The sequence below is a fragment of the Dreissena polymorpha genome, chromosome 12, assembly GCF_020536995.1.
Source record: "Dreissena polymorpha isolate Duluth1 chromosome 12, UMN_Dpol_1.0, whole genome shotgun sequence".
Lineage (NCBI taxonomy): Eukaryota > Metazoa > Mollusca > Bivalvia > Myida > Dreissenidae > Dreissena > Dreissena polymorpha.
The window spans coordinates 51500873-51515193 of record NC_068366.1 but is presented as its reverse complement, the minus strand read 5'-3'; the positions used below and the strand labels follow the sequence as shown (position 1 = coordinate 51515193).

General features: G+C 35.2%; 1 protein-coding gene across 1 annotated transcript in view; it reads right to left on the bottom strand.

The window, feature by feature from the left end:
* LOC127852602 (uncharacterized) overlaps positions 1–14321 on the bottom strand; it is a 96347-nt gene that overhangs the window by 21216 nt on the left and 60810 nt on the right. The window contains exons 21-28 of the mRNA XM_052386552.1: positions 11084–11195; positions 9843–10147; positions 8871–9026; positions 8030–8083; positions 5221–5329; positions 4741–4946; positions 1760–1858; positions 1093–1236 (exon numbers count right to left, since the gene is read on the bottom strand). Coding sequence (XP_052242512.1) covers positions 1093–1236; positions 1760–1858; positions 4741–4946; positions 5221–5329; positions 8030–8083; positions 8871–9026; positions 9843–10147; positions 11084–11195 — 1185 coding nt within the window. The remainder of the gene's footprint in view (positions 1–1092; positions 1237–1759; positions 1859–4740; positions 4947–5220; positions 5330–8029; positions 8084–8870; positions 9027–9842; positions 10148–11083; positions 11196–14321) is intronic.

Sequence of the window (14321 nt, the reverse complement as noted above, 5' to 3'; positions counted from 1 at the left end):
TATTTCAGTCAGGTGGTGATCACACATCGTCAAATTTTAATTGCGTTTTATAGTATTGTCTTTAATCCGGATTCGCCGCGTGTAGGCTGTATAATCTGCAACACCCCTGAAAAACACAATACACACAATGGGTAATAACGTTGTTAACAATTAGCGCTAATCAACACTATTATACCTAAACGAAGTCGACGCATTCGATACAGCCTTATTGCATTCGCGTTTTACAGGAAATGTCAGTTGTCAGTACACTGTATAATGAACACCCCTTTGTGTCAAAACCGGATTTAACTTGAGTGTGAATAGTCGACTGTTTCATGTTCTTTGTATCAATACCATCTGTGTATCTGTATTATAAGTAAACCAGTCAACAAACAAGGTACGCGCTTCCGCATATGGGTATTCGGACGTTCAAAAAATTGACCTACGCTTTAGCGTTCACGCCGTCGAACGCATTAAGCAATATAACTCGTTTTTTTTCACTATTTCTTTATTTGCAAAAAATACTAGTGGCTTATAACTTACCTTGCAATCTTTATTTCTCGCATTTTGCGAGTGTGCGAGTGTTAATTTCGAGCCCTGTGTATATGCGTGGATTACGCTGGATTTAAATGCCTCATGCCTACGGTAATTCAGTCTTATTTGTTTCAAATATGGGACATGATTGTTCGTTAGGATCTTGAATTCGTCCATCGGTCGAAGGACGAAAAAGGCGAAAATTAATGTCGGACGAATAATAATGGTTTCACAGTAAGCTGCCATCTGGGACAACTGGGCTTAATGCATGTGAAAAAAGTGCCCTTCTAAAATGGCATGTGCTGTCCCAATGGGTTAAGAAGGGATGATGCTGTCCGCTTTTATGGCATTTTTCAAACCAAAACAACGGATTAAGCGGAAAGTGCCATCCCTAATAAGTCTGTTAAAACTCCACAGGCTAATATGGGACAATGCAGCATTTATATTAAAGAGTAATTAAGACCTTATATACTAAATGATATCAATATTTTGTGTTTTATCCATGTTTTTTAAACGTCTTTTAGACACTATTCTTGAAAAGTTGTAAACAGTTTTTATACTGGATTGTGTATGTCATACATGCACATGAGAGATCTAGAAGCTCCTTCACTGTGAGGTCGGCAAAGTTGTTGATAATCTTCACCGAGTTTGCATCTGTGGCCATCACATAGAGCTCTTCAGTGAACAAACTGTTGCCATAACCAATGGTCACAACATGGATACCTGTAGTTACAAAAGCATTTTGTGGTGTGGTTAAAGATTTGCCAAACAAAATAAGTTTTCAAAGATGTATGTTTTCATATAAGCCTTTGAATGTAATAATTGCAGCTCAGTTAATACTCAGCACAGTTAAATGATTAAGACTTAAGAATTTAGGAGTGTTAGACAAGGGTTGGACTGTTTTATTTAAAAAAAAAATGGATTCACTGGGTGCACCAAACATGAGCATTCTTACATAATGTCTCATATATAAGCCACACAGTTTTACAAACCAATGTGGAAGTTTTTCTCTGCGTCACTAATACAAGCAAAATCTTCTTGTTTTTATAAAAAAATATGTTAACAGTGTTTGTGTTTAATGGCCTAATCAAGCCCAAAGATATCTGTATGTTTATAAAGATTATATAGAAGCCACTAAACACTTATAATGCATCTTTCGACAACAGATACCAGATGTCATAACAGATGTCATTAAATGAACAAAGTCAACACATACAATTAGTAACAAATTGTGTATCCTTCTTACCCAAATCCTTGGCTGCATTTGCCTGATTGGCAGTTTCAACAGCGTTGTCTGACCTCCCATCTGTCATCACTATGGCCACATAGGGAGAGTTCTGTCGGCCTGAAGAACATTGAACAGTTTGATTGGAGTTTCAACAAATTATTATATTGTGAATGTTGTTTGAAAAATGATCATCTTGAATAACAATGATGTTGGTCTTGGTTTGGAAAAGAATTAATATAGAATTATGTGTTCAAATCCTTAAATATGATGATGTGTTTCTATTTTTCTATAGGATAAGCAGAACTAAAAAGAAGTGCTTATTATCAGGGCACTTTATTTTTTTTATCAAGACAATTATTACAAAAGCAAAATTGTCACAAAGGAAAATAGGTTAAGATTGGAAAAATATCAATTGATGGCTCTTATTTTACCGTTGACCTTAAATTGCAGCCTTGGCCTTTGACTTAAGGACTTGGTTATAGCATTCCCCAATCATTATGCTTGCGACTACTGCAAGGCTATTTAAAAAAACTTAATTTATTCAAGACTATGTTCTGACCTTTGATATGTTATTTGATTTGAGTCCTAGTGACCTTCATTTTGCATGTCACTCAATGTCATATCAGTCTCGTCACTTTCCCCCCAAGTTATTTGAAAATGTGGCCGCAAAAAAACAAGAATATCAGTGAAACTGATGGATGCTCCCAGATGATGCGGATTGTCAATCTATGTGTTAAAAACAACCTAAAAAATGTATTATTAGCCTCGGTGACCTTGACCTTGACCCTAGTGACCTCAAACTTCATAAAAAGGTAGAGGTCCATGCAAGGTACCTTTATGCCAAATATGTAAGAGATCTGTAAAATATTGAAGGCGCTATGAGAAACTGTAACAAAGTTGTGACAGAAAAATATATTTTAGCCTTGGTGACCGTGACCTTGACCCAAGTGACCTCAAACCTCATCAAAAGGTAGAGGTTCAAGGTACCTACATGCCAAATATGTAAGAGAACAGTAAAATATTGAAGGCGCTATGAGAAACTGTAAAAAAATTGTGACAGAAAAATCTATTATAAGCCTCGGTGACCTTGACCTTGACCCCAGTGACCTCAAACCTCATGACAAGGTATAAGTCTATGAAAAGTTTCTAAATGCCAAATATGTAAGAGATAGGAATAATAGTGAAGGTGCTATGAGAAATTGCAACAAAATTGTGATGGAAAATCTATTATAAGCCTCAGTGACCTTGGCCTTGACACCAGTGACCACAAACCTCATCAAAAGGTAGAGGTCCATGGTACCTACATGCCAGATATGTAATAGATTGGTAAAATATTGAAGGCGCTGTGAGAAACTGTAACAAAAGTGTGATGGAAGGAAGTAAGGAAGCAAGGAAGTAAGTTCTCAAACTTGACAATGACCTTGGACCTAGGAGCCTTATTTTTGTTTGCAACACAATGAACCATCATGCAGATCACTTTTTCATGTAAATAAGTAAATAAATAAATATACTTTAATTGGAACTTAGACCTTTAATTTTGAACTTGACCTTGGACAAAGGGAACTTGTTCTTGGGTGTGACAATGTGTCTCATTGTGCTGATCACTGCTGCCAACTTTATTGAAAATCCATCAATGTTGAACCAAAAACTGCTTAGCATAATCATAAACAAGGGACAAAATTGTCACAAAACCAGGTTTTCAATGTGAAAAAAAGTCAGATAAAGGGAAACAACTAAAACTGAACTGAGTTAATCAGTTCAGTTTTAGTTGTCTCGCTTTATCTGATAATTGTTTATAATTAACCCCATTTGTATCAAAACAAAAAATATTTTTTTAGTCGTGGTGACCTTGACTTTGAAATCATTGACGGTATTCTTTCGTGCCACACACTGTCCCATGATGGTGAAGGAATGTGCCAAATGATTATAAAATCTCACAATGAATGACATAGATATGGCCCAAACAAGCTCATTTATGGCCATTTTTGACCTTTGAACTCAATGTGGGACCAAGACCTTGGAGATATCGACGTAATTCTTTCGCGCGACACACCATCTAATGATGGTGAACAAATGTGCCAAATGATTTTAAAATCTGACAATGAACGACAAAGTAATGGCCCGGACAAGCTCATTTATAGCCATTTTTGACCTTTGAACTCAAATTGTGACCTTAACCTTGGAGATATCGACATAATTCTTTCGCGCGACACACCGTCTAATGATGGTGAACAAATGTGTCAAATGATTTTAAAATCTCACAATGAACGACAAAGTTATGGCCAGGACAAGCTTGTTCCGCCCGCCTGCCCGCCCGCCCGCCGACATTCGCCAATCTAATAACCAGTTTTTTCCTTCGGAAAACGTGGTTAAAAAATGCATTGACGCGCTGATTAAAATACCTTGTTTTACCATTAACCTTGGATTTTTAAAATTGACCTTGGACCTTGGGACCTGATTTTTGTGCATGGCATTCTGTCTCATTATGCTTCTCACATATCTAGAAAAATGCAAGACAAAGTGCTCCTCTGGAAAAAAATCAAGTCAACAATTCCTAAATTTGACCTTTGACCTCGAGTTGGGACTCAATTTTGCGTGCTACGCTCCATCTCATGATCATTTGGGCATGTTTCAACAGGATTAATCCATGCTAGACAATTTTAGTAATACCTCTGACAAAGTGTAAAGCAAAAATGTCCAAGATTTGACCGTTGATTTTCAATTATGACCTTTGCCGTTGACCTGGAGACCTGGCTATTGCACGTGACTATCCCTCTTGTAATCTTTATCAAGTAAGATTGAAAATCCATCCATGCTGGACAAATATATGCTGTGGGAAAATATTTACTGCAGAACGCCAGTTGCCTGCCTACCCGCCCACCAGCCACACGGCCGTTTGCTTCTCTGTTCTAATAATAACACAAATTTCTTGAGTAAACAGACATATTAGAAATGAAAAACACTATTTATTATGGCCAAGCTGAAGGCACAATACTGACCTTGAGTCTTGAACATATCAATCGTGGTTCTAAGAGCGTCTGCTGTGTTGGTACCCGGGTTGCTTTTTTGTATCTGATTAAATATTCCAAGGGACAAGAGATCGAACATCGACACGCAGTCTTTGAGATTGAACACATTACTGGTGTGTACCACATCGGAGAAAGCCACGACTCCTATACGAATCTTGTCTGGACCAACATCCAATCTTCAAACAGTATTTAAAACAGTGATGTTATTTTAATTGCGCTTCCTCATTAGAAGCATTTAATTACTTTACGTGAGTTTATTTTAATAGAAACATCAGATTAAAGACAATCAGATTGGCTCAGCAACTATTACAAGTCTACATTTATCAATCTTAGCCTCAAATACAAACACATATACACATATTTCACAAATGAGAATTTCTATTAAATTTGATTAATACTCATTTACATGACAGTGAACAACATTTCATTCCCAGATAAGACATTAATTACCTGGACACAAAGTCATTTAGGAAAATTTTTAGTGCCATGAAGGTGTCTGACTGGATACTAATGGATGCGTCGAGGACGATGACCATGTCCATGTTAGCCTGGCACTCACCTGAAATGGGATAAGCTCGTGTATGTGGCTGCATTATGGAGACCATGAAATAAACTGACGGCTCAACCCTAACATTATGCTTATTTTATAACTTGTATATTGATAAGTAATGGGGAAAAAGAGATTTTAAGGAAAGGTCAGTGAAGATTATTTGAGTGGGCAGCTTTGAAAGCTAACAATATTTTAATACAGGTATATAGAATTTAAAATGCCTCCCTACTGTGACAGAGGCTGTACTATTTCTTAAACAACAATTATATTCTGTATACTGGGTAAATAAAACAACTTTTTGATTTCTACATATTTCTAGCTTACATAAGCAACTGCAAAGTCAATAATTGGCTTTTTGTTTTGGTTGATTTTCTTACAGTTTATTTAAACTTTAACACCTAGGAGAAATATAGTCAAGTTTTTAAATCAATTAACAATATTTATTCTATATGTACATGTGATGCATAATTCGGTGCTTTAAAGACACACACAAATCAAAGAACAGTTCGTCAAAATTGATTTTGGTAATTGATACAATGTTTTCAAATCCATAAGATATTAAAATTACGATATCATGTATTTTAGTCCGACAATAATGCATTCAAACAAGACCCCTACCCCATATGTGGTCCTGTAGCTCTGCAAAAATACCAATACTATTCTCTCCTGTGCACAAGTAAACGCTTGTCAACGTTAAATGAGACGAACCTATTAATACATTTTATTACACAGGCTTTTATGAGTATCTGGAAATTGGAAATTGCAATCTGTCATAAAATATTAAACAAACTCGATTTATCAGGGCTAGTCACGTACTTTTATCATAAACACATAAGCGATATGTTAAGGAATAGCATCTCTAGGTAGGATCACAGGTTGGATTAGCGTTGACATATCATGTCCATTATTGCATATATGGACAGGGCTTTTAAGACACATGCAATCTAATAATTACTGCCAGTCGTTAAAGCCACACATCTTGAAATGAAGTACATGTTAATCAATACATATAGATGCAATTTGATTGTGTGCAAAATTGCCATTAAATCTATAGCCCCGTTAACAAGTAATTTATTTATTTTTTCTAATTTTAAAACCGAAAGTAGGATTTCTATACTTATACGACCATTTTGACAAACGCGATTATTTTAAACTTTTAAAGCACAAAAGAGACGGATTTCTACCTTGTAACCACTAGATATATTCTAATTGGCATAGATAAAATATGTTTCTTATTTATACCCAACTTTACTATGCCAAGTATTTCATTTCAAGATGTGTGGTTTTAACAGCACAGTGAAAATGTCCAACAATAAATCATTCTATTCATTACCCAGTGTCTGAAAAATTTCTTATTTTTCAGGTAGCCCACTGGCCATACCATTCATAACCTATAGGCGTTATTGTTTCATTACTTGACTAACCTTATATCCTTCAAATAATATTTAAAGATAAAGACATTGAACTGTATCAAAATTAAATACTCCAAAGTTTATGAAAATATCTTTTGTACAAATTTGTGTCATGCTATAATATATGCCAATAATTTGTAAAATGAGATTTTCACGAATGTCTCTGGTACAATAAACATGTTTGGTATTTTCAGATAATATGAATGACAATTAAAATGAACTGGAACGCTATCTAGTCTTGGCACATCCAAAGTGTTGTTCAGTTGCATCTATTGTTATTTGCTGTAAAGTAGATGGCTAGGCTTGTTGCTTTCGTCCAGGTTGATTCTCACATGGTCCATGTCTCTGATCCTCGAACTGAGGCTCATTCTGCGTTGCTGATCCATCAATGTTCCCGTAAAAAAAGTAGTTTTTGTCCTTCCTGTAGTTCTTTCTATCGTTGTTATTGAATACACGGCCATTATTTCTCTTGGGACATGAATATCAGCAGGTGGCCATAATGATTACATCTCTGACAGCTTCCCCTGTTGGCTTAGGTGCCGGAGATATATATTGTTGACTTCCAGACACGTTATTTAGGCACATCAAACAGTTTAACCACTGCATCATTTTATAGTGCTAAACAAAAAATGTATTCTGTCCAGTGTTTTGTCACATTATGTCCTTCAGTTAATTTTTTTCCAGCTATAAGGAAGATGAACAATACAGTGATTTCCATATGTTTTTAAGTTCACAAAGAACCGTCTTGAATTTGATACGGAAATTGTTGTGTTGAATGTCAAAGCTTTGATTATTAATATGAATTGTGAAGAAGCGTTGCATATAGGAGTTTTGTTAAAGAATCCATTATTTATAATGACGTCATAAATCCGTTATTATCCCCGGTATTGATTTGAATATATAGTCATGACAACTTACTAGCAGGTATTAGTTGATGAGTTGAAATTATATCTCACTCTTCCCTTATAACAAAAACATGACAGGTTTACATCATGACATTCACGTGTATGCATCTGTGTTTTCATAAACATAAGCGATATGTAAAGGAATTGCGTTGACAAATGTTGGTTTAACGTTGGCATTGGATGTTGATTATTGCAAATACAAACACGGCTTATACCTCACAAGCAAGACAGAAATTGCTGCCAGTCATTTAGAGCAATTGGTCAAGGTTTATAATGAACATGTTAAAAAATTAATTATTTTATTTGGTATCATTCATAACTGATCTGCATAATTGTATCATCACTTGAGACATGGAAGTTGCAACAGTCAAAAACACCCACAGCTATCGTACCTAAAATGCTGCCTGAAGGGTTGTCTGGAGTAATCGGCTTGTAGTTGCTGGCAGCTGAAAGGGACATCATACAAAATACAATATGAAATTTCAAAGTGCAAAACTACTTGTAAAACAAGCACTACGATATCCATTTCTCTTTTTTTTCATTAAGTTAACTTGTGAATTAAAAACACTGGTAACATTTGGCACATGTTTGCCTGATCATGTTTCTTTATTTAGTCTGATTGTAATTCAATTGTAACATAGTTTCATTTTTCAAGACAGGAACAAGTCATAACTGGTTTATACCCACAAGGGAGACATGCTACATATAATTTAATCATATTAACAAATGACACCAAAAGCCCATAGAGGCAAGTGATGCATAATTAAAAAATATTAACAAATGACACAACATTAACCCCCAAAACTTGTTAAAAAGGGTCTTATATCATATGCGTAGTATAGTAAGGTGACAGCGCAGGCTGGCTAGGAGCTACCCTGTCCACTATAGTCACACAAGGTACAGCGCAGGCTGGCTAGGAGCTACCCTGTCCACTATAGTCACACAAGGTACAATAGTCTCATAAAAAGTCAGGAAGTTCCTGACCAGACTTTGCAAGTGAGCATGCTGGTCTGGAGCCCCACTGGTCTCATGTGGCATAAGGCCAATTTTCACGTGAAGTGGCTCAAATAACATACTCCTTATAAAACAAGTGAATAACATGTATCAATAAAACTATACATCTTTTGTTTCTCAGACGTACATAAATTCATTTCAAAAAGCACAATCTTCTGTGTTAAAACCGAACAAAAGTTCCTCTATCTCAACAGCTAAACTGCTCTGAAGCCTTTGTACCTTGACAAATGGAGTCTTGAACTCGTTTTGCTGAATCAGTCGCGTCAACAGAAAACGGAGGAGACTCATATTTGTCTTTTAGTGGATCAGAAGCTAGAGCGTTCAGCTCATCTCGTAAAACAGCGCTCCCGAGTCCAACAGAAAGCATGTGTGCTCCTTAAAACACAAAGTTAAAAACTTCAGTTGTAGAATTTCCCCCATAAAGTAATTACAATAGAATTACATTTCAGCAATAATAAACATAAACTAGTCCTTTTCTATTTTCATAACGATTTATTTCTATTTATTTAATTCCAACACAACATTTTCCAATGTTCGTAAAATATTCTATATATAATATCAGTTACATGTAACTTTTGGCCCCATGACAATAACAAATTGTGTGACCGTAATGTCCGGCTGTGCGCATGAATCTGAGCTCTCTACTGAAGAACAGTATATTCATATAGATTGGAACACCTAATGCTGACGTGTACAATTTCGGGATCTTGTGCAAAACCACGTGCTCGAAGGTAGCAAAGTAACATGGTATATGCGACGGACCAAAGGATGTAAGCCAGCAATTTACATTCCCTGCATACCCACGACATGTCTAATTAGCGAGATAAGCAATGAGTAATTAACTTGGTGCATTCTAGTTTGACGTTATTTTTAAGATACTCAGTATTATCATCTTGCATCGCTCTAAAACATGTATCATTTAATAGCTGAGCCCCATCAATAAAAAGATCAGTATTGATTCAATATTTACACCACTCCGAAGCATATAGTAGGAATTTGCCAATTTCGTGACCCGCTAATAACATTGAATTTCTGTTTATAATTTTTCAATGCGTATAATATTTAGTATACTTATATTTAACATAATTTAAAATTTAATAATATTTAATTAATTTTTTTGGTAATTTATTTTGTGAAGCTACAATGTAAAGCAATTATAAGATGTATTGGTTGTCAATTACAAATGCCTACCACCAAGCTGTGCTTTGGCACTGTAGTACTTTGTATCGAAAGAGCTATCAGATGGCCCATTCAACAGAGACACAATGATAGGAGGAAACCCATTCGGATTGCGACCCTCTAGCTTGAACAGCGTGGTTGCTGCTTGCACAGCCTGACCGGTCAAAGCCTTAGAGCTTGCTCCCTCAGGGATGTTCAGGATGCGACCCTGGACTGCCACGCTGTTCACAGACTCGGACAGCTTGAAAATACGGCTGTCGAATGGCTCAGCCATTTCTATCAGGCTTATCCTTGTCTTGGCTTGATCAATTTCAAATCTGGAATATGACACAGTTGTACAATTAATGTGTACATGTTAAATTCAGATAATATTTTTTCTTAACTACATAGAAATGCATATTTCACATTACTAAACAAGTATTTAAAAGGGTATTACAATTAACTGACCGCCTTACTCCTTAGTACATACAAGTCACAATACCTTATTTGCCAATGGGCGGTGGATACAAGATGAAATTAACATGATTGGCTTATCCTCTGACCAGCAATCTTACAAGTCACATGACTGATTAATGGACATGTTCACATGAAATCAGATGATCGTGAAATTTTTACATAATTAAATGGATATGAGATAAACTTGGTCATATTTTCACTAAACTATAAATGTGCCACAGACACTGATCCCCCTATGACACATGTTTGGACACATACGTATCCATTGTGAAAAACAAAAAGCAATCATTCAGCCAAAACTGGTTGCGACAACATTCCTTTCTTAACAATCATTAACACCTTAAGGTCATTCAGCTGTGAATGTGTGAGCGAAATCTACCAAGAAGTCAAAGAGAGGCTGAAACATTTTTGGACTATATATTCCCTAGTGGAAACACAGACAGTGGGGCATTCTGCCAAAACTTGTTGAAGCCATTTTCCTTTCTTCACAATCAACTTCTCATTAAGGTAATAAATTATGAATGTTTGGAAAGAATTCCAGATGTTTAAGAGGAGTTAAAGGCCCATAATGCTGCCAAAACGTGTTGCTGCAAAAGTTAACGATCATTTATATAATATAGGTAATTTAACTGTTTAAGTCTGAGCAATATCAATGCACTAGTTAAGAACCTAGTTGAGAACCTAGGCTTTGGGAACTATGTACATAGTTTTGGACAGATGAACCTATTGACATGTGCAATTCTTAATGCCAACCACAAGGAGGCATTCAAATATACAATTAACAGAAGGCTACTCACCCGTTGACCAGGGTTGAGAGGAAGGCCTGCACCTTAAAGAATTCAGCCTGCAATATCCCATCAGAGTTGTCCACAATAAGTACCAGATCCATGGGCTTTGGACACTTCTGCACTGGAATCAAAAACAGCAGATTATATATATGTAATAAAAATCTTCACATGCCTATAATAAATTATGCTGTGATAAATTATCATCACAGTTAATATCCACTCAGAGATTACAAAGCAACGTTTGACAACAATTGTATAGTTCATATGTCAAGACGAAAATCCTGGCATATTTCTTTCCAGCACAAAATCTGTAACATTATTAAAAGAATACAGTGGAATAACAAAATCAGAGAATACAATTATACAAAATGACAGTCCCGTGATTCTGCCTAATTTATACAAGTTTAAAAAGATGGGATTTTACAAATCATGATTAAGCAGAAAATACAAAAACAAAATGATTTTAAGAGTAGTTTGACCATCCAATATGCATGAAAAATTATCCTGCATGCAAACTAGCTATAGTGAACGTCACACGTTTTGTAGATATAGCAAACATCATTTCCTTTAAAAATACAAATATGAAAATGGAGATTAAAAGATCTATCAATCTTTTGGAGGTTTAGAAAGTTACAACTTATGTTAATGGAAGTTTTCAGGGCCAAATCTTAAATCATTTTATGAGACCATTTATATGAAGACTACAACGAACATTTCTTTAAATGCTGTTGTGATATATATAGTTGTTCTCAAATGAACATATAATTAAAATATGTTGTTATAATTATATTTTGTCTATACACTCTAATCTATCAGGGTTATGTCAGTCACCTTGTACAGATATGTTGAAAATATGTAACAAAAGTCTATGGTGGCCCCAAGGAACTCACCTGCGTTCAAAGTACACAAATTATCAAAGACTTGACCTCGTGATCCAGTTTTAAACTCACTTGATTGAGATTAGAAAATCGGGCTTAATCTTCTTAAGATTAACATTCAGAATAAGTATCATTAAGATTGAGACATACATGTTGCTTTTAGAATGGTACTATTGTCTTTTGTTGACTGGTGACCTAAGTTTTGGAAACACATGACCTATATTCCAACTTAGCCTAGTGTCAAAATAAACATTCATTCATAAAGATCCATCAAGAGTTAATAATACATGTGGCTTTTGAAGTTTTTTTCTCATGTTTGACCTGGTGATTTAGTTCTTGGCTTGTGAGCAAGCTTCAACATTGGTCTAAATTTTGTCAAAATCAACATTCTGACCTAGTTTCATAAAGATTCACTCACAAGATAGAGTAGACTTAGGCAAACATGGTCTTCATATTGTCAATATAAATAGTCTGACCAAGGTTCATACTGATTCAGTCATAAATGAGGCCTCTACAGTGGTAACACGGTTTGTCTTAGATTTGACCTGGTGACTTAATTTCTTTTAGGACACTAGTGAGTAGTGACTCAGATTTGTACTTGGCCTAGATGTTTTCAACCTTATCAGTCTGACTAACTAACATCAATCTTGAGTCATAAACATGGCTTCTAGGATGGAAACGGGTTTTCTCAGAAGTGAAAACTGGTGATCTAGTTTTTTAGTAAACATGACCCAGATTCAAATTTTGCCTAGAAATTGGCAAGATAAAAAACATTAACATGTTCATAAAAATTAATCATGAAATTGAGTTTAGAGTGGAAACAAGGTTTTTCTAAATTTAAAGTTGTGCCCTAGTTTTTAGAACCATTTGAATCAGACATTAACTTGGAATGGATTTTGTGAACATAACATTCTGGCCAAGTGTCTTCAAGATTAAGTCATAAATGTAGCTTCTAGGATGGTACATGCCTTTTCCTTAAAATTTATCTGGTGACCTAATGTTTGGATGCACAATTGACCCAGATTGCAACTTGGCCTTTGTATTGTAAATATACACATTCTGACCAAGTTTCCTACATATTCCATCATGTACTTCTAGTGGTAACAAGGGTTGTCTCAGATTTGACAAGGTATTTTTTTTACACAGCAGACAAAGATTATCGCTTGGAGTAGATATTGTAAGCTCAACATTCTCACCAAGTTTCACCAAGATTGAGTCATAAATGTGGGTTCCAGAGTGATCACAAGGTTTCTCTCAGAAGGTTAAACTTGCGATCTAGTTTTTGGATGCACATGACCCTGAATCAAATTTTGCCTAAAAATTGTCAAGACAAACATTCTTACCAAGTATCATAAAACTGAGTCATTAAAGTGGGTTTTGGAGTGTTTTCTTTAGATTTGAACCAGTGACCTTGTTTCCAGACACACTTTAAACAAACTAAAACTTTGACTAGATTTTTTAAAGCTAAACATTCTAACCAAGTTTCATCAATATTGTGCCATTTATATTATCAATATTAACATTCTAACAAAGTTTTAAAAAGATTCCGTCATAAATGAGGCATCTAGAGTGGTAACAAGGTGTGTCTCAGATTTGGCCTGGTAACTTTTTCTACAAATGTGACCCAGATTTGTATTTGACCTAGATATTGTAAACGTAATCATTCTTACTATGGCGCTGCGGTCTCGTTCGCTTACGCAAGTGAACCGATCAGGGGACGGTTAAGAGTTATATAACTTTGTGAGCACTTATGTAATACGGAAATATTTATCGAGTCTAATTAAAGAAAGCTCATTTCCGGTCAGGATGACACCACTGACTGGTTGTAATTTAATTCACTAAAGGCGTCCAGTCAGATACGCCTGACTTGAACACTCAAAGAATTAACCTATAAGTGAAAACCAAAGCAGCTTTAATGAAAATAACTAACTTTTATTCTAAGAACTAGCAAATGGAGAACAATGACAGAGAATTAAGAACAGGTACAAGCCAAGTATAAAGAATCTAAGTATTGTAAACAATGAACAAAATACTGCAAATACCTTAATGAATGTAAAAAGAAATTCACAATCTGTCAATAAACTGATATAAATATTAGTTACTGTTAGTCTAGAAGTTCACAATCTGTCAATAAACTGATATAAAAATTAGTTACTGAGTGGAAAACTCCAGTGACTCAAATGTAAAAAATTAGAAGAATTTTAATAAAATAGAGTCTTTCTAATTTAGAAAATACCAAATAGAAATAATAAGAATGATTTGGAAAATAATGCCAAAATGTCTTGACGCTGGTGTTACAATAGTTTAGAGTTTAATTATTTCAAAATTTCAACCTTTTTCAAGAGTTGCTACTTTTTCAAGAAAGCATC